The sequence below is a fragment of the Chiloscyllium plagiosum genome, unplaced genomic scaffold (assembly GCF_037043375.1).
Source record: "Chiloscyllium plagiosum isolate Xiang-an unplaced genomic scaffold, Cpla_swu_hap1 HiC_scaffold_37, whole genome shotgun sequence".
Classification (NCBI taxonomy): Eukaryota; Metazoa; Chordata; class Chondrichthyes; order Orectolobiformes; family Hemiscylliidae; genus Chiloscyllium; species Chiloscyllium plagiosum.
Genome location: NW_028270175.1, coordinates 8,870,127 through 8,892,147, shown reverse-complemented (window position 1 = coordinate 8,892,147; position 22,021 = coordinate 8,870,127). Strand labels below are relative to the sequence as shown.

The 22,021-nt window shown below is 40.1% G+C and overlaps 1 protein-coding gene across 7 annotated transcripts in view; it reads right to left on the bottom strand.

Moving 5' to 3' along the window:
• rerea (arginine-glutamic acid dipeptide (RE) repeats a) overlaps positions 1-22,021 on the bottom strand; it is a 571,358-nt gene that overhangs the window by 240,876 nt on the left and 308,461 nt on the right. Inside the window, exon 1 of one of the 7 annotated variants that reach the window (XM_043676160.2) lies at positions 548-671. The exons of the other annotated variants lie outside the window; for them this stretch is intronic. Coding sequence (XP_043532095.1) covers positions 548-573 — 26 coding nt within the window. The 5' untranslated portion in view covers positions 574-671. Of the gene's footprint in view, positions 1-547; positions 672-22,021 lie in introns of those variants that run through there. 7 annotated transcript variants of the gene reach the window in all.

The window sequence follows — 22,021 nt, the reverse complement described above, 5'->3', positions numbered from 1 at the left end:
AGTAGCCAAAAGAACTAATATGTGAGGTCCCACCCATCACTGTAAACTACCAATAGCTGTCCATATCAAATCCTTCCTACTACCATTTTCCTAACCAAATAACTGACAGGCCCAAATAGTTCTCAGACCCACATACATCCTAAAAAACATAGATGCATTGTCTCTGCTTAAAGGAAATCCAACAGATGCAAATTATAGAAACACTGCTACAAACTCAGATTTAAATAGGTATGAAAAAGAAAATTCACAAAATGCCAGCAAAAAAAATTATAACATATTTTTGTGGTGATAATTTGATTTCTCTTTACTAGCCCTCAAATCAAAAGAAACTGCTGACAATCCTTTACTTTTCAAAATGAGAGAGAGAGACAGCTAGCTGTTCTGGAAAGAGTCACCATTTTCTGTATAATGCTGATCAAACGTTAAAAAAAAACAGAGGCAAAAAGCCTTGCAGCATTAATAATGAAGATTTCATAATAAATATTTGACAAGGCAAGGAATCTACAAAATGCAGCCTTTTAGGATAGGCCACAATAAATAAGCCTACCTCCGAGGGCTGAAGAGATCATCCATGGTCAAATCAAGTCCTTTAGGTTTAATTATATCCCCAAGTCTGGTTATAGTCTGCACTGAAAGCAAAACTCTCCCTTTTTCCTACTCTCAGTACTCAAAATGGTGGCACACGCAGTCTCTGAGAGACCTCAGAAAGCTTTCACTGAGCTTGTGCTATGACCTCAGCCACCACGCAGAGCGTAAAAACTTCCCTTCAAAATGTCAGCACTGAGCATGTGCCATGACCCTGCCTCCTTCACATACAGAGCAATCAATCTTTCCCTTTATGTTCTCTAAATAAGCATGCTGAACCAGCTCCCAACTCCAGGGAGCTTTAGCGAGCATGTTGAAAGAAAAGGGCCCTATCAAGGGGGGTACTTTGACAAGCATCAAACCCCGATCAGTTCAGATTCAAGTTGGGTAGCTAAAGATGCTCCGAAATGGCTGTCACAATACGCAAGGTTAAAAGCTACAAGCAAACGTATGACTGTTATAATCCAGAATAAAAACATTATGCTCATCAGTGGTCATTCATTTCATATAAAAATCTATTGCATTCCTCCTGAATCATTGATACTTGATCTGATTACAAAAGTGTTTCAGTGGCATTCTTTTCTTGTTTAAAAGGACAGAATCGAAACAACATTGAAACCAGAGTTTGACTCTGAGGAACATTTGATAATTTTTTTAAAAATTATGATTATTTGCGTTTATGCAGCATAATTGAAGTACATGTAATGTTGGGTATTTTAAATTGAGCTTAAGAGGACAGTGTTAATTACCACAGAATTATGTAGCAGAAGGAGGCTAGTGTCCATCTCACCTGTGCCAGTTCTGTGCAATCCATTGTGCTCCCTTCTCCCAGTATTTCTACATAATCTTGGAAGATATTTACTTAAAAAGGAAAATATAAGTCCCACTTGAACATTGTTATTAAAATGGCTTCCACTATCTTTGAAGGCATTTACATATTGTTCTGACCGTTGCAGATTGCATTCAAGATAGTGTCATTTAAAAAAGATATCAGCACTTCAGAATAATTCTTGTTATAATAAACTTTGGTCTGCCTGGCCTTTCTTCCTTCCATTTGGATAGATCTCCATCCTGCTCTCATATTTCTATAGTTCAAGGCCATTTCTAAAAAACATCTCAATGTAAAGTTTAATTAAGTTCATAGATTTCTATCCAGTTGTCTCTTAAAAACATAATGGTAAATAAAAGATACATTTGGAAGATGTGACAGTAAAACTGATCAAAGCTGTACATGCTATAACAGGCTCAATCCGACTAACCATTGCCATTCTTATGGGGTTGGGTCTGTGTGTGTGTGGACAAACATCAGTATCTGTTAGTCTGAAACTCTCATGGCTGCTCTAAGTTACAATCTAAGGTGGCACTGTCATGTCACATGGTATATCTACATTAATATTTGTGGAATAGGACTTGAAGCCACAACACACATTCAGACCTGAAAATGCTACCATTCTGCCAAGTAGATATTATAAATGACCTGAAAAAATTCTCAATTGTTTTATTAGATTTAATTACTCAGACTTTATCAGTTGATTTTGGCTTCAAGAGTTATTTGATTTTTTTGAGTGATTAAATCCCATGCTGTGCATACTTTATTTTACACAAGTTACTACACTGACTCTGAACTTGCCAATGGACCATTAATGCATAAGGCTCTTTATATCCTCCCTAGCAAGTAATAATGCTTGTAACAAGTAACTTTGTCATCTACTTCAATGTTCCTTCAGATCAAGGATCCGTCTTTTTCCAATGAATTCCAGTTCCTCTCCTTTGCCGCTCCAACAAGACTTCCACCTTAACTCTGACAGATAGGTGTGGAAAGTTCGTGGTTTGGAGAAGTATTGATTCTGGGTGAGTGGTTTCAGTAATTACTGATTATTACTTGTTAACTGCGGTAGTGGACTGGTGGCCTCTGATGGGAGACCACTCGCGCTGGATAGCTGGCTGCTGGTTATGAATGTATGGCTTTACGAAACTGGCAGGTTGACTACTCTTCCTGGTTTATAAGGCTCAGTGACTCACTAGATAAAATAATCAGGGATGCATGCTTTATATGTCATTATATTGAGACAACAGCATATAAAAAAGCATTAATATCAGAATATATATTTCTAAACATATTCAAAATGGTTTCCATCAAATTGCTATGAGAGGATAGCAAATGTCCCTAGAAAGTACTACATGTTTACCGATTGCCATTGTACTGCTATGTAAATTGCAAACATACTGTCTAATTACCTAGGTACAAACCATATACAGAACAAAATTAGGAATGTAGCACACAGGAGCACAAATTGGTATTCCAAAACAATAGAAGGTATTTGAAGCACTGCACCATGATACTCACTCATGCAGAGATCCAGAAAAACAAAGTAAACAACAAATGCAAAAAGTCAAAAAAAAGGAAAAAAACCTCAAGATACTGAGAATGTAATTTCTAAATTAAATCAAATTAACATCAGTCTGTTATAGCTTGAGAAACAATTTCAAATAATTTGTACTACTGAAAAGTAGAACTACAAGCCATCTGAACATGGAGGGGGAAAAGTCTATTAAATATAGTTACCTCCCATTTTAAGCTAAGCATAAGACAAGCTGTGGCAGGAATTCAACCTTTCATTGAATACAGGAGTAATATCAGGAGTTTGAAAGAAATTTGTCATTTTTCAGTCAGAATCACAGTATGTGGACTTGCAGGGATATTGCCTTGGCATCTAAAATAGATTTCTATATATAATGAACAACAAAAAAGGAAGCCATCCAAAAGGGCACAGATTCACAGATGAAGCCTACCAAATTGAATGGAAATATCTGAAAGACAGAAGGTTCTTTGTAGTGCAATGGTAGCATCCCTTCCACTGAACCAGAAAACTCAGGTTCACATCCCATGTGTTCTAGAGATGAATTATAATGTTGCTAAACAGATTGATTAGAAAATCTTACTGGAAAAGGCAAGGGCCCAAGTGGTGCAAGCAATGCTCCTACCTCTTTTAATTGAGCTAATTTGCAAATGGATTACAATATTATGAAATATATGGTCAGATACTTCGGCTAGAGACTGTAAATATGACCAAAAATGAAGTTTATACTATTAAATAGAGTCAATTGAAAATCTGAGTTTGAGCCAGTGTTACTATTGTACAATTACAAACATCAAATTTACAAAAAAGTGATGATTTAGAGACTAATAACAAATATGACCTCGAATCGGTTTGAAAGATTGAGATATGTTGAGGAAAAAAAATTATTCAAAACAAAAATAAAATAGAAAGAATATACAGTTTAAAAAAGTAAACCAATAAGGATGGGCGGCACGGTGGTTAGCACTGCTGCCTCACAACGCCAGAGACCCGGGTTCAATTCCCGCCTCTGGCGACTCTCTGTGTGGAGTTTGCACATTCTCCCCGTGTCTGCGTGGGTTTCCTCCAGGTGCTCCGGTTTCCTCCCACAATCCAAAAAAAAAATGTGCAGGTTAGGTGAATTGGCCATGCTAAATTGCCGTAGTGTTAGGTGAAGAGGTAAATGTAGGGGAATGGGTCTGGGTGGGTTGCGCTTCGGCGGGTCGGTGTGGACTTGTTGGGCCGAAGGGCCTTTTTCCACACTGTAAGTAATCTAATCTAAAAAAATCTAATCTAATCTAATCTAATCTAAGGATGTAAATATGTAGCGCACAGGCTGAGAGAATTAAAGGCACAAGTTACATTCATTAGAGAATAAAGTCTAGTTGCAATAGTTTTTATTCAGAGGGCCATCATATCACAGTTTCTTTGAGGATCATTAACTTCAAAAAATGGAAAGAATAAATGTGTACCTTTAAAAGGGAAAGTGCTTGGGTGGTAAAGCAGAGTGCAAATGAGAGCAAATTAAGCAAATTGGCTTTTTACGTTTATACCAAACCTTCCATTCGGGTTTATGTAATGTAGCTCAAAGCCTTGCTTCTCTTTCCTGTAACCGTTACTTTACCCACTTGAGTCTGGAATTTGTTGTCCTTGGATTCAAAAAGAATATTTTGTTCTTTGTGAATATATTTGCTTGTCTGATGCGTTTTTTTGGTCTTTCTTAAACATTGCCTGGCTAGCTGCAGCCTCCAGCAAGGTAGGCCAAGGGAAGTTTCTGGTAGAGCATACAACAGCATTCAGGACAATGTTAAAAATCACACAACACCAGGATGAAGGAGCAATGCTCCAAAAGCTAGTGCTTCCAAATAAACATTCAGGACAATGTCATTGCAAATTCTATAATGTCAAATTCTTGACTTTAAGTACATACAAAAAGTAGTTTGTCAGATTTGCTAATAGCAAATTTGAAAATCTATTGTCTGCTGATACATGGAATGCCATTGTCTGCAAGCCACTCGCCATCCTGACTTGGAAATATAGCATCATTTCTTCACTGTCACTGGATATAAATCCTGGAGTTCCCACCTTAAGGGCATCAGGACGAAGGCCTGAAATCAGTTGTGTTAAAGGGCAGAGGGGAACAGCAGGGAATTAGGAAAGCTAACACAGACCTGTTGCCATAATGTTATCGGGGTCTATAGCCTTTGGCATATCCAGTGCCTTCAACTGGTTCTTGATGCAACAGAGAATGAATCAAATTGGCTGAAAACAAGTATGTCTTATCGGAGAGGGAGGGGGCCAAGAGGGAAGTGAGCAACAGGAAGGGAAGCAGAGAGAGGGGGTTTGCTTATGAGGAATGATCGGACAATCGTGGCCTGTATCTACTACAGTTTAGAAAAGTAAGATCCTGAATGGTCTTGTCAGAGTAGACATGGAGAAGATTTTTACTCTCATGGATGATTCCGGAACTAGAGTCATCATTTAAAAATCAGATGTCTCCCAGTTAAAATAGATGAAACCCAAAAGTTTGGCTCCAAGAAGCTGATGAGACTTTTGGAACATTTCTTGAAAAAGGAGGTGGAAGCAGAGACGCTCAATATTTTTAAGACAGAGGTGGATAGATTCTGATTAAGCAAGGGATTGAAAGGTTATCAATGACAAGCAGGAATGCAAACTTGAGGTTACAATCAGATCAGTCATGAATGGAGAAGGTGGCTTGATGATGTCACAGGTTTTTATCTTGCACTCATCAGGACAATTTGCAAGAATAACTAATTTCACATTTTACAAAGGGACTGTGTGGTTTTCGTTCTGGATAAAGCATAAACAAATAAAAAAGGATAATACTGCGTTCATTGAAAACGCTTTCACAATGTTCACAGCGCCTTTTTTCATTCCATGGTGTTAAGCTCATTATACTAATGAGCTGAAGAACAAATGATTTATATGAAATTGATGGATAATTAAGGTGAAATTTTATGACACAATGTCACATAATTTCTGAACTCATAAGTGACATGGTGGTGCTCTCCCTGTAGAAACATAAATTAATTTACTTGTTCACAGTTCCCTTCTGTTTACCAACTGCGAAAGGTCAGCATTTTATTTGGATGCAACCAAGTTAAATTGCAGCAAGAAATGAAGCACTTGAAAAGGAATTTTACTGAAAAATTATTTATTTTCCAGTAATCCAGTATTTGGTGACATCCACAGTGTTTAGGAGAGATGCAGAACAGAAGACTGAAGAGTTGAAAATTCAGTTTAAAAATGGAATTAAGCAGAGTTACAATTCAAATCTGGAAAGATTTTAGGATACTGTTCTGTGAATGAAGAAAGGGAGCTAACAAACAGAATATTGGAGGAACTCATTAAGGGTATGTTGAAATAAAGGTAAAAGAATAATCAGGAAAAGAGTAGGATCCATTGAGGGTAATTTGTATGCAGTCCCAGAGAACAGAGGGAGGGTCCTAAATGAATAATTTGCATCGGTGTTTATTGGTGAGAGGGACAATGACAGTATACAAATCTGGGTGAAGAACAAAGATTAGATTCCCTCCAATGTGCAAACAGCCATTTGGCCCAACAAGTCCACACCAACCCTCTGAAGAGTAACCCACCCAAACCCATTCTCCTACATATACCCCTGACTAATGCACCTAACACTATGGGCAACTTAGCATGGCCAATTCACCTGAGCTGTACATCTTTGGATTGTGGGAGGAAACCAGAGCACTCAGAGGAAACCACGCAGACATGGGGAGAATGTGCAAGCTCTACACAGACAGTTGTCCAAGGCTAGAATCGAACCTTGGTTCCTGGTGCTGTGAGCAGCAGAGCTATCCAATGAGCGACTGTGCCGCCCTGTACTAAAAGCATAAAAAGAGAGATGACTCTGAGTGATCGGGCAGCATTAAAAATAGATAAATGGCCAAAGCCAGGTGAAATGTACCTCAGGCTATCCTGCGAGGCGAGGAAGGACATAGAGGCAATAGCATTAATTTTCAATTCCTGTCTGGCTGTCCTCCGCTCGTGTGGCACTGTTATTCAAGAAGGGAAAAACTGGGAAACTACAAGCCAATCAGTGTCACCTCAGTGGAGGAGTAACTATTGGAAGGAATGTGGAGGGACAAAATCAATCTGCAATTGGAGAAGCACAGATTTATCAAGAATAGTCAGCATAGTTTTAAGAAGAGGTCATATCTGACAAGCTTGATTGAATTTTTTGAAGCGGTGACCCGGTGTGTAGATAAAAGGACATGCACTTGACAGTGAACTTGAACTTGAGTGACATTTTTAATAAGGACCATAAGGAAGACTGATAGCAAAGGTAAGAACTCAGAGGATCCAAGGAAACGTAGCTAATTGAATCCAGAATTAGTTGAGTGATAGGAAGCAGGTGATGGTCGACTTGTGGCATGGTGTCTGGAAGCCTTATGTCCAGTTCGGTTAGATTCATACTGCACAGATATAGACCCTTCAGTCCAACTCGTCCACGCCAACCAAGTTTCACCAACTAAACTGGACCCATTTTCCTGGAGTTGGCCCATATCCTTCTAACTCTTTCCTATTCATGTACTTGTCCTAATGTCTTTTAAATGTTGTAACTGTACTTGCATCTACCACTTCCTCTGACAGTCCATTCCATTATCAACCACCTTCTGTGTGAAAACGTTGCCAGTCAGGACCCTTTTAAATCTTTCTCCTCTCATCTTAAAAATATGCCCCCGAGTTTTGAGCTCCTCCACCCTCGGGAAAACATCTTTGCTATTTACCTTAAGTATACCCCTCATGATTTTATAAACGTCTCAAAGGTCACCCTTTCACCTCCTACATTCTAGTGAAAAATGCCTCAGCTTATTCAGCCTCTCCTTATAACTCAAACCCTCCAGTCCTGGTAAAATCTTTTCTGCTGCCTCTCCAATTCAATAACATCCTTTCTATAGCAGGGCGACCGAAACTATATTTACTACTCCACAAGTGACCTCAACATGACATCCCAATTCCTATACTCAATAGTCTGGGCAGAGATCTGAAACAAAGAATTAAGAGGGCTAAAAGGGGTCATGATATATCTTTAGCAAACAGTGTTAAGGAAAATCCCAAAGCCTTTTATTCGTATATAAGGCGCAAGAAGGTAACTGGAGAAAGGGTTGGCCCACTCAAGGACAAAAGGAGGAAAGTTATGTGTTGAGTCAGAGAACATGGGTGAGATTCTTAATGAGTATTTTGAATCGAAATTCACCGAGATGGACATGATGGATGTTGAGGTTAGGGATAGATGTTTGATTATTCAAGGTCAAGTCAACATAAAGAGGGAGGAAGTGTTGAGTATTCTCAAAGGCAGAGCTGAAAATGTGTTGCTGGAAAAGCGCAGGTCAGGCAGCATCCAAGGAGCAGGAGAATCAACATTTCGGGCATGAGCCCTTCTTCATGAATGAGGAGAGTGTGCCAAGCAGGCTAAGATAAAAGGTAGGGAGGAGGGACTTGGGGGAGGGGCGTTGGAAATGCGATAGGTGGAAGGAGGTTAAGGTGAGGGTGATAGGCCTGAGTGGGGGTGGGGGCGGAGAGGTCAGGAATAAGGTTAGGAAGGTGGTGCTGAGTTCGAGGGTTGGGACGGAGACAAGGTGGGGGGAGGGGAAATTAGGAAACTGGAGAAATCTGAGTTCATCCCTTGTGGTTGGAGGGTTCCTAGGTGGAAGATGAGGCGTTCTTCCTCCAGCCGTCATGTTGCTATGGTCTGGCGATGGAGGAGTCCAAGGACCTGCATGTCCTTGGTGGAGTGGGAGGGGGAGTTGAAGTGTTGAGCCACGGGGTGGTTGGGTTGGTTGGTCCGGGTGTCCCAGAGGTGTTCTCTGAAATGCCATCCCATATTCCCAATTCCTTCGTCTCCGCCAGATCTGCTCCCAGGAGGACCAGTTTCAATACCGAACAACCCAGATGGCCTCCTTCTTCAAAAGACCGCAATTTCCCCCCAGACGTGATCGGCGATGCTCTCCACCGCACCTCCTCCACTTCCCGCTCCTCCGCCCTTGAGCCCCGCCCCTCCAATCGCCACCAGGACAGAACCCCACTGGTCCTCACCTACCACCCCACCAACCTCCATATACATCGTACCATCCGTCGTCATTTCCGCCACCTCCAAACGGACCCCACCACCAGGGATATATTTCCCTCCCCTATCAGCGTTCCGAAAAGACCACTCCCTCCGTGACTCCCTTGTCAGGTCCACACCCCCCACCAATCTAACCTCCACTCCCGACACCTTCCCCTGCAACCGCAAGAAATGCAAAACTTGCGCCCACACCTACCCCCTTACTTCCCTCCAAGGCCCCAAGGGATCCTTTCATATCCACCACAAATTCACCTGCACCTCCACACACATCATTTACTGCATCCGCTGCACTCGATATGGCCTCCTCTATATTGGAGAGACAGGCCGCCTACTTGCTGAATGTTTCAGAGAACATCTCTGGGACACCCGGACCAACCAACCCAACCACCCTTGGCTCAACACTTCAACTCCCCCTCCCACTCCACCAAGGACATGCAGGTCCTTGGACTCCTCCATCGCCAGACCATAGCAATATGATGGCTGGAGGAAAAGCGCCTCATCTTCTGCCTAGGAACCCTCCAACCACAAGGGATGAACTCAGATTTATCCAGTTTCCTCATTTCCCCTCCCCCACCTTATCTCAGTCCCAACCCTCGAACTCAGCACCACCTTCCTAACCTGTAATCTTCTTCCTGACCTCTCTGCCCCCACCCCCACTCCGGCCTATCACCCTCACCTTAACATCCTTCCACCTATCGCATTTCCAACGCCCCTCCCCCAAGTCCCTCCTCCCTACCTTTTATCTTAGCCTGCTTGGCACACTCTCCTCATTCATGAAGAAGGGCTCATGCCCGAAACGTCGATTCTCCTGCTCCTTGGATGCTGCCTGACCTGCTGCGCTTTTCCAGCAACACATTTTCAGCTCTGATCTCCAGCATCTGCAGTCCTCACTTTCTCCTATTCTCAAAGGCATTAAGGTGGACAAGTCCCCAGGTCCAGATAGGGGGTTACTGAGGTAAGCAAGAGAGGAAATAGCTGGCCTTAACAGATATCTTTGCAGCATTCTTGAACATGAGTGAGGTCCGGAGGAGTAGATAATTGCTAATGTTGTCCTCTTGTTTAAGAAGGGTAACAAGGACAATCCAGGTAATTGTAGACCAGTGAGCTTGACGTCACTGGTAGGGATGCTGCTGGAGAAGATACTGAGGGATAGGATCTATTTACATTTGGAAGAAAACAGGCTTATCCATGATAGGCAGCATGGCTTTGAGCAGGGAAGGTCATGTCTTACCAACTTAATAGAATTCTTTGAGCAAGTGACAAAGTTGATTGGTGAGAGAACAGCTGTAAATGTCATATACATGGACTTCAGTAAGGCATTTGATAGGGTTCCCTGTGGTAGGCTAATGAAAAAAGTGAAGTTGCATGGGGTCCAGGGTGTACTAGCTAGATTTATAGAGAACTGGCTGGGCAACAGGTAACAGAGTAGTAGTGGAAGGGAGTTTCTCAAAATGGAGAACTGTGACCAGTGATGTTCTATAGGGATCCTTGCTGGGACCACTGTTGTTTGTGACATACATAAATGATTTGGTGGAAGGAATAGGTGGTCTGATTAGCAAGTGTGCAGGTGAGACTAAGATTGATGGAGTAGCAGATAGTGAAGAGGTCTGTCAGAGAATACAGCAGAATAAAGACAGATTGGAGAGTTGGGCAGAGAAATGGCAGATGGAGTTCAATCTGGACAAATGAGAGGTGATGGATTTTGGAAAATCCAATTCTCAAGTGAACTATATGGTAAATGGACAAGCTCTGAGGAAACTTGATGTACAGAGAGAGTTGGGTGCTCAGGTCCATTGTACCCTGAAGGTGGCAACGGAGGTCAACAGAGTAGTCAAGGCAGCATACGGCATGCTTTCCTTCATCGGACAGGGTATTGAGTATAAGAGTTGACAGGTCATGTTACAGTTGTATAAAACTTTGGTTCAACCACATTTGGAATACAGCATACAATTCTGGTCACGACATTACCAGATGGATGTGGATGCTTTGGAGAGGAGGGGACTCGATTACTAGGAGTCACGATTTCGAGATAAGAGGGGAAAAGTTTAAGGGAAATATGCGTGGAAAGTTCTTTACGCAGAGAGTGGTGGGTACCTGGAATGTGTTGCCAGCGGAGGCAGTAGAGGCAGACATGATAGCATTATTTAAGATGTACCTAGACCAATACATGAATGGGCAGGGAGCAGAGGGATACAGATCCTTGGAAATTAGGCGACAGGTTTAGATAGAGGATCCAGATCGGCGCAGGCTTGGAGGGCCAAAGGATCTGTTCCTGTAATTTTCTTTGTTCCATGAATGCAAGCATGCCAAATGCCTTCTATACCACCCTGTCTACCTGTGATGCAACTTTCATCGAACTATGTACCTGAACCCCTAGATCTCTCTATTCAACAACACTCCCTCGGGCATTACTATTAACAGTATAAGTCCCGCCCTTGCTCATCTTATCATAATGCAATATCTCATATTTATTTAAATTGAACTCCATCTTCCACTCCTCGGCCCACTGGCACAATCAATCAAGGTCCCTTTGTAATCTTAAATAATTTTCCCCACTATCTATTATACATCTAATTTTAGTGTCAACTGCAAACTTACCAACCTGGCCTCCTATATTCTCATCCAAATCGTTTATATAAATGACAAATGACAGTGCATCCATCCCTGCAGAACACCACTGGTCATGTCCTCCAGTCTGAAAAACCCTCTACCAAAACCCTGCTCTCTCTTGCCATCAAGCCAATTTTGCATCCAATTGGCAAGGTCACTCTAAATTCCACATGACCTAACTATACTAACCAGTCTATCATGTGGAACCTATCAAAGGCTTTAATAAAGGCCATTAGACACCGTTTACCGCTTTGCCCTCATCTATCTTCTTGGTTGCATCCTCAAAAAACTCAATCAAAATTGACAGACATGACTTCCAATGCACAAAGCCATACAGACTATCTTTAATCAGTACTTGCCTTTCCAAAAAAAAGGGTTATGAGGGATCAGCTTTGCGGCCTTGCTGCTTGTGGTACATTAAATGATTTAGACCTGAACGTAGGAGGCTTGATCATTAAGTTCACGGATAATACAAAAATTGGCAGGGTGATAAATAATGGGGAGGCTATAGACAAGCTGATCAGTGGGAAATGGAATTCAATCCACTTAAGTGAGAGGTGATGAACTTGGGCAGAATAAACAAAGCATGGGAACACAAAGTGGTAGAACCTTGGGAAGCACAGAGGAACCTTAGTGTACATGTCCTCTGATCCCTTAAGATAACAGGATTGGTAGGTAAAGTGGTTAAGATGAAATATGTGATGCTTGCCTTCATTAACCAAGGCACAGATTTTAAGAGTAGGGTGGTTATGCTGAAACTACACAAAGTGTTTGTTAGGCCACAATTAGACTATTGTGTGCAGTTCTGGAAGGGGGGGGGGGGGAGGAGGAGGGAGAGGAGGTGGGGGGTGGGGGGGAGGAATGTGTGGAGAGATCACACTGGAGAGGTTATAAGAGAAGATTTGCTAGGATGTTGCCTGGACTAAAAAGCATTAGTTATTAAGAATGACTGATAGACTAGGGTTTTTTTCCCTTGGAGCAGTGAAGACTGAAGGAGGACATGACTGAGATGTCATAAGTTATGAGGGGCACAGATAGAGTAGTCAAGGAGGAGCTTTTCCCCTTGGTGGAGGGATCAATGACCAGACAGAATAGGTTTAAGTAGAGGGGCAGGATGTTTAGAATGGAGGCAGGGAAAACCTTTTTTTTCACTTGGTGGTGGGAATCTGGAACTCACCTTCTTTAAGGGTGGTAGTGGCAGAAACTCTTATAACATCTAAATAGTATTTAGCTGTGCACTTATGATGCCAAGACATACAAAGCCATTGGCAAAGTGCTAGAAAATATGATGAAAATAGTTATATGGCCGTGTTTGACTGGCATAGCCACAATGGGTCAAAGGGCCTTATTCTGTGCAGTAGACCTCTACGAATCTGGGTCTGGGAGTTAACATTTAGAGTCCAGTTTGACCTTTCTTAAGAACTGTCCTGTAGAGGGGACTCCACAGAAGCTGCCAGACCAGCATTCTCTTTGTTTGTTTCAGGTTTCCAGTGACTGCTTACATAAAGGGAGAAAACAGTTATGGGATAAGAAAGCAAGTCTCAGCTTTTTCAAATAATTAGTGGGAGATGGTTACAAAACACTACAAATGGACTAGAACATGGACCTTATTTCCATCAGGTCTGAATGTCTATTTTCCTGGAACCTGGTCTCTTCTCCAATGGATCTCTCATAGCATATGCAAACATTTGAGCTTTGTCCAAAGATTGACAAGAACTAGAGTGAGGATGAAAACTCAAGGTGGAATCTCTGAAAGAAACAAAGGTCTTTTTAGTTTAATCAGCTGCTGTAGAGGATGACCTGGGAAGTTTAAAAAAAAGCACAATAATTCTGGAATAGTCCTGTACTCATCTTGCCTTTATAGCTTCAGGAGAGAGCCTGTGGAGGGATGCAGTGGTCGCAGCTTACCTCCAAGGAACAATGACCATCATGCATCATTTACTATCGGTTTTCTGAGGATGGCAACAGATTTATAGCAATAAACTCTTGTGCATACTGTGGCATTTTTTAGGCCAGAATCAAAGGCCATTTTTAAAATTAGTCCCTTCACTTCTTACTAATGCAAGGTTAATAATTTATACCAAGAATCCAATAATATAGCTTATGAACAATAAAAACACTGTTATATAGGTTCAAAGCAAGTTCAATCAAAATAAGAGGAAATGATTCAAACTCTGCTGATATCTCCACCCAACAGTCAAACAATAATCTAACAGTCAAGTACACAAACTATACTTAAATCGCAATGAGCCAAAATTGTATAACCTGAAACTCTAGATGCAAATCTGTCAGCTTTTCCTGCTGGCAAAGAAACAAATCCAACAGAAGGATGTAGGAGACAAGGTGAAGTACTGGACTAACAACTTCAGGTTAGCTGAGTCCACCCCAGGTTGCCACATGTGCAAACCAATCAGAGTGGAGGTAGGCCACAACTAAAGCCCACAATCACGGCATACTATTATTTGACATCAAAAGCTTTGTGAAACCCTGCAAGCATGCCTAAACCTGTGTCAAAGTTAAACACACTGTTGATTAGAGACGCAGAGATTTTGTGACAGAAAATTGAAAAACCACAGTGCAAGGGAAAAGTGAACATTGAGAAGGAGTGGAAGATTTCATCCTTGACTTTCTCAACCTGAAGCACCAGGCAAAATCTTGGAACAATCTGACAGTCAGGCATTTGCTCCACAATGGAGAGAATGCAAATGGCTGTCTACCTTGACGAAGCAGCTCAGCTATTAAAAGTGCAAGACCTGAGCTAAGAAATGTTTCATCTCCAGTCCAGTTCTGCAGGAAAAGGTAAGCCATTCAGACTAAGAAACTGGCCAGAAAGAGTTCACATGCAGTGACAGATGACTGGATCAATTCAAGACAAAACATATAATCTACTTTACAATAATGAGGTGGTGCCAGTGTTGGATGGGGTGGACAAAGTCAGAAGTCACAAGACACCAAATTATGGTCCAACATAGGGTTTATTTCGGAGCGCTGCTCCTTCATCTGGGAGGAGTCTTTTCACCTGAAGGAACTACACTCTGAAATCATGTGACTTTGAATAAACCTGTTGGAACGATAAGCAGAAGTCACATGACACCAGGTTAACAGTAAACTGTGAAGGTCCAGCAGTTACAACAACAATACCAGATGATTGGCTGCAAACCAGACTTGGTAAAAACAATGACTGCAGATGCTGGAAACCAGATTCTGGATTAGTGGTGCGAGAAGAGCACAGCAGTTCAGGGAGCATCCGAGCAGCAGTAAAATCGCCGTTTCGGGCAAAAGCCCTTCATATTCCTGATGAAGGGCTTTTGCCCTAAACGTCGATTTTACTGCTCCTCGGATGCTGCCTGAACTGCTGTGCTCTTCCAGCACCACTAATCCAGAATGCAAAATAGACGTGCACATATTCTGAATGAGCATGCACCAAGGGACATTTTTAACACACATGAAACCCAGCTGTGTTACTTTCTTTTCACAGATCACTTTTTAACATTGAAAGATGAAATATGTAATTGTGACAAAAATAAAAGCAAAGCAAGGAATGTGTCAGTGATATGGTGTACATTAATATAGATATCCATCAAAAAGCTGTGACTTCATGTGATAAGAATGTCCAAGAAGCCATTTTGCTTTGCGAATGGCAAGATACTACCCAAGCAGCACCAGTCCAACAAAACCAACTGGATAGCCACCGTCATTTTTGATCAGAAAAGTGCACAAAAACTATCCACGGGAGAAAAGGAACACGATTATCATTACAAATAAGTGTCCTTCACATCCCACTATCACTGACATCAATAACATCTGATGTTCTTGCGTATAATTAGGGAGATATGAACTATGATAACAGATGCTACAATCATCAATTGCCTCTTCCACAATAGCTTTAAATGATGTACAACTGTGCAAGATGCACAGACTGAGGAGCAGGGTGCCTGTGACAATGAGGACATTTTCATTTGCTTCCGGGGGACTGATGTGAATATTTCAGTAGAGACAATCATGGAAACATGCACCAATGTGGACAATATCATATCATACTAGACGTGTTTGATGCAGCAATTATAGATGAAGTGCATAAAGAGGCCAACGATTCTAAAAGGATCTGATGAATATCCACCCTCCCATCCAGCTGTTTCCATAGCTGAAATCATGAAGGCTGCAGTGATGATCTGGGCATTTGCACTGCAGCACAAAAAACACAGGAAGGTGGCTGACTGCAGTAATGGTAGATTGTATTACACTCATCTGAAAATGACATGCTAAACAGAAAAAGATTATGGAGTTTCTCCAGCGCTCGGTCCTAACATGCTGCTATAATCCCAGCTGATGTTATTACTGGTAGACTAGGAGCTTGGAAGAACACAGCAAGCCAGGCAGCATCAGGTCGAGAAGTCGACATTTATTAACTTGATGTTATTACTGGCCAAGTCAGATCCCAGAATGAAATCTGGCTTGGTGGATCACATGTTATTTTTGTTTTATTTAGTGATCTTTCAGTGAAACTCAAGCACACAATGTTGCAGGTCTGGTTTAAACAATAGAAGCTTACTATACAAAATAAATGATAAAATAGAATAAATAAGGCTATTTACAGAAAATAATTTGAAAGATTTAAATAGTGAAAATATAATATTCCATCTGTTCCAACAGCATTCCCTTACAATACTCAAAAACATCAGAAAAAAATTCCTTTTCTATCACATATATAGGTTTGACTTAACTGTTGGCATCAATTCACGGTCTTGAGCGTTGGATAGCCTCTTCTTTAACTATTGACACAATGGAGCTAGTTTCTCAGCTTTGAATAATGCTTTCAGGGTTGTAACCCACTCTGGAACTTACAAGCTCAAATCCTTATACTGAAGTAACTGGTTTCCAAACTTCAGGAGAAACTGCTTCATATTTCTCACTTGAAACAGGACATCTACGAGCTGAATACAAAAGCATTTCAAGTTTTAGATGCATCTACTAATCAAAATAAATTCCTGATCCTTCCAACTGAAAGCAGGTTAATGATCTTCAGTATTTACCCTGCTTGCAAAACCGTCCCTTTGCAAACAAATTCCATTTCAGGAAGTGTCTCTCGTACTGTTTCTTAAAAAAAGGCTCCAGAAATACTGACAAACTATGCATTTGACCACAAACCACTTCATACACACAGGTCAAAATCCACATGCAATTAATTTGAAATAATGATAATAATGAATAAATGATAATAAGGAATAAATGATATTAAAATATATAAACAATGAAAATGATATACAAAAAAGTCTTTTTTTTCAGTTTGTTCACACTTTACTATGGGACAATGGCCTGACCTTGTGGTGTGAATCACATTGTGACGTAAGGTAATTACTAAGCAACAATTATATCTCGCAAGAGAAAGCACAACCTCATGACCATAACAGCAAAAGCATTGACATCACTAACTATCAACAAACAACAGTTGATTAGAATCCTTCCTGAATGAGCCTGAATGCCACGACTGTTATTGCAGGTCAGAGTGGATTTCAGTGCAAGAATGAGTAAGTTCCCTCAGTTGCTCAGGACTTTTGTGAGACCATACCTGAAAAGTGTTATGTGTTGTTTTGGTCTCCATTTCTTAGGAAGGAGAAATGTACTATTGGTTCCTGGGCTGAAAGGGCTGTCTTATGATGACAGACTGAGTTAGTTCTCCGGAGTTTGGAAGAATGAGAGATTATCTCAGTGAAGCATAAACAATTCTGAAGGGGCTTGAAAAACAGACACTCAGAAGTAATAAAAATCCAGAAATGCCGACTTAACACCATTCTGAGTAACTCCACCAAACTGAAATTGTTGAAGGCAGCAGTTTACTACCACCTTCCCATGCAATCTCATTATTTCCAGCTACTGGCAATCACTGTAGCCAGTGACCAACCACTACCAGTAGCCAAGCAAACCACAGCCACACATCCACTTACTGCCAAATTACTACTAAGGCTCCAAAAACATTAAGGAGAAAGTGAGGACTGCAGATGCTGGAGATCAGAGCTGAAAATGTGTTGCTGGAAAAGCGCAGCAGGTCAGGCAGCATCCAAGGAACATGCCCGAAACGTTGATTCTCCTGTTCCTTGGATGCTGCCTGACCTGCTGCGCTTTTCCAGCAACACATTTTCAGCTCCAAAATCATTAGTTGATTTTCAATTGTAGTGAGTCTGAGAAATACCTGCACAGAAGATGGTATCCCATCACTGAATAATCCTTTATTTACATGTGCACAGTTCAATGGCTGTGGTCAACCAGCTCAGCTTCAATCCCCTGTCCTGAGATTCTAAATCTCCTGTTAATATTGGCCCAGGTTAACAATCCCAATAAAGGACCTCATACTCAACAAGATCAACCAAGTTCGACTGCAGTCTGACATCTACAGAATAGAAATCTGTAGTGGAAAGTTTTTCCCAGTGTACTACATTACAGCTTCCATTTCTCTTAAATTCAAAAAACAAATGTTGACATTATATCACCTTCTGAACAAGTGGTTTCTGCTTGTGCCACTATACAAATGAAAAGTGAATATCAACTTACCTGTCATTTAGCAACAAAATTAATGAGAATATACCCTCAGAGACAAATAGCGCATCCAAGTGTCAAAAGCCAACCACAGGCTAAGTATATGCAAATAGATTACTAATCTAGCAACCATTGCTAGTTTTAGGAAAACAGATGGTTTGTTTATGAACCACACAAGCAGCAGCAGTATCTCTGATCTGCAAGTCTGAATTAACAGTTCCACCAATTTGTGCTCAAGTGTAAACAATTAACTCCATAACTGCAAACATACCAAATCTCTACAGTCATCAACCAAAGGAAGAAAGAATTAGTGATTGTTGAAAATAAATTCTTAAGTTCTTAAATGGTACAAAATACTATAAATCTAAAATTTGTTACTCCAAGTAGAATAAGAACCTAGAAAAAAAAGATACAATTAAAGACAAACCAGAAACTGGAACAGTAATTCTGCCACAATTTATTCAACAAATTGTAAATCACACTATTCCTTCTGGGACAGTTATTTCAATGGAACCACTATCATAATCACAGTGGGATAAAATTCTAATATTCTATTATGAATAATTAGTTTAATATATACTTATGTAAACAGAATATCAATATTACACTGCAATCTGCAGCTCTCAGATTGACCATTTTACATATTCAGTTGTCTTATTACAATATAATCAGTATTACAAATAAGCCAACTGGAAATTTGTCAGCCATGGCTCGGTTGATAGCACCACTAATATACAAGCCTCTGAGTTCAAATCCCATTCCAAGCTTCAGTGCCAAAATCACAACTATTCCAGTGAAGTACTGAGGGAATGCTGCACTGTTGGAGGTGCCATCCCTCAGAAGAGATTTTAAAAGAGGACTTGTCTGTCTGATCAAGCAAATTACACTATTTTGAAGAACAGAAAGGGAGTGATCCCTGCTATCCTGGTCAGTATTTATCCCTCAATCAACATGAGCAAAAAAAAATTTCATCCTTATTACACGGTTGTTTGTGGGAGTTTGCTGAGTACAAATTAGCTATACATGTGACGACACATTCTTGTGTGTTTCCATGGACTCAAATGAAACATTAAAATTGTACAAAATTCCCTCATCTCAAATAGAAAAATGAATGCAACCAATTAATTATTTTCTGAAGTATAATCATATTTGTTTGGTGAGCAGACATGGTGGAAAATTTTCAAACAATTTATTGTCACAAATACCAATGAGATGAATGACTTGTTATTGACTAAGACAATTTTGGTAAGTACAATGAAATAACTACTCTTCTTTCCAAAGACTGCAAAGAGATGTTTCATGAACACTGATTTAATCCCTCATTCAAGAGCACCCATGATAAACTAGCAGCCCCTCAGTACTTGTGCATACACATTTTAATCTCAGCTAGGTACTTGAATCCCCAAGTTCTAGAATCAGAAGCAAGAAGTATACCGCCAAACAAAAATTGCACTCCTCAAATTCATAATATCAATGTTTCGTATTCTGCTCAACACATTTATAAAAATCCCAACCCTCTAAAGCAGACTGATCAAGGTTGATTCATTCTATTTCTGGGAAGTTTTATAAACCTAAAAAGAATGCAAGGTGATGATCTTGCTTTGCAGGACGACCTCTAATCACATCCTTTATCAAAAATCCCTTCTCCCTTTAATCAAACAGAATTGAGATTTTCTCTCAATTTCACAGTAAGGCAGAGACAATAATGTACTAGAATGGAACTAAAGCTCACGTGCAAAGGAGAATAGCCAGATCTATGAAGGAAACTCAAAGAACTGCAGATGCTGTAAATCTCGAAAGAAAAACAGAAATTGCTGGAAAAGCTCTGCAAGTCCAGCAGCATCTGTCTAGAGAAATCAGAGTTAATGTTTCAGATTAATTGACCCTTCCTCAGAACTGCCAAAGAAAGAACTACTTCAGGTAGAAAAGCTGGTAATTTGAGCTTGACAAATCTGCCCAAGAAAAATGCAAGCATGTAGCTCCACAAGTCCCATTTCATTAATTTGGTATGCTCTTTGCTTTATAACCATTTATCTCTGCTTTTGGTTGTTTTTTCCATACACTAGTCTTTGATCTTGAGGCCTCGCAAGGGATTTCTCCAACAGCTCATTCTGTTGAAACTGGAGATCTCGGAGATGAACAACTGCTGTACACAATTAGACAACAGTTCTTCAAACTCAAAATAATTTGTACAGTAACCTTTTAGGGCATTCCCAAGGGTCATGAAATTGTGCTGGTTAAATATGAGGCTGCTTTGCTTTAAGTCAGTCTACATAATAATGCTCTATATCAATAATAAGTGACTTGTGTTTTGGTCTATGCTATGCATTTGCAAACTCTCAAGCAATTGCTGTACTAACTTGTTATGTTTTCATATCAAGTTTTATTTAAATAATAATGGAGCCACATATATGACCCAACCAAAAACAAAAAAAAAATTCATCCTGTTCTCATTTTCCATTCCTGTAAACTATTAATTTTTATAGCTTTCAGATGTTTGCCCTATACTAACATATTAAAGGGATTGGGAAAATTACAGATGCAAGAATAAAAGCACAAAATGTGAATAAAATCAAGAGAAAAAATTCTGCTAACCTGAAAGGCACTAAAATTCATATAAATTTGAAAAAACAATTTTAATCAAGTATCAAAACATAAAATGCCATAACTATGGAAAACAAAAAAAAATTTATGTCAATTGTCACAGCCCAAGGGTGCCGCAATGTACCTTGTATCCAAGAAATTCAACAATGCTTTTATAGGCATTTTATCCATAGGAAATTCAGTCAAAGAAAAAATGCTGGCCAAGCTAACATGAGGGTTTGCCTTTTCTTTAAATACAATGATATTTCTAATGTCCACCTGTGAAGATGATTTAACACTTCAATAGACAAATGGTATTTCCTACAATGGAGCTTCCCTCAGCACTTGGCTGGCATACCACCTTTGATATGCGTTTGAAACCTGGAATATCATTTGAACCATCAAATTTACTCTGAGGTAAGTATGATGAAACAAACAGCCACTTGACCAAGATATTTAAGCATGCAAGAGATTAATTTTAGGTTAATGTGTAGCAGGCACATTAGCCTGTCTTTTCTTATCATGCGCTCACAAGCACAGTTTGAACCTCTTTTTACTACTGGAACCTAAAAACTATTTTGAAGCCACATTACAAACTACAGTGCTCTCTGGAGGTACTTTTTAAATAAATTAAGTCACTGAAATAATACGCTAGGAAAAGCACAATAATAAAATAATTTTATGACCTCAAACCAATGAGAAGGACATCAAACCTAAGCGCATCTGAAATTTTCTGAACTATTCTTCTACTTCTGTGGTGAAATTAAAGCCACTTTGGTATTGCTCAAGTTATAAAATGATCCTTAAACAGTCTAGGTTTCTAATGTTATTATATAAAATAGGTAACTCCTGGATTTTAAAAAAAGTTTTCATGGGATGTGAATGTCATCAGATAAGACCTGTTGCACATCCCTAGTTACTCTTAATCAGAGTGGCTTACAAGAGCAGTTTAAAAGTAACAACAAGTCTCGCACATTTGACAGTCAACCCTATTACTACAGACGTGGAAACACCTAGGTCACACCAGGTGATTTTTGTTTTTAAACTGTCATTTGTGGGGCTGGCCAGCATTTATTGCCTGGGCATAGTTGTCATTGAGAAGATGGCAATGAACTGTCTTCTTGAACCACTTCAATCTATATGCAATCGGTAGATGCACAATGATATGAGTAAGAAATAATGTGCAGATGCTGGTGTTGGACTGGGGTGGACAAAGTCAGAAATCACACAACACCAGGTTTAGTCCAAGAGGTTTAGT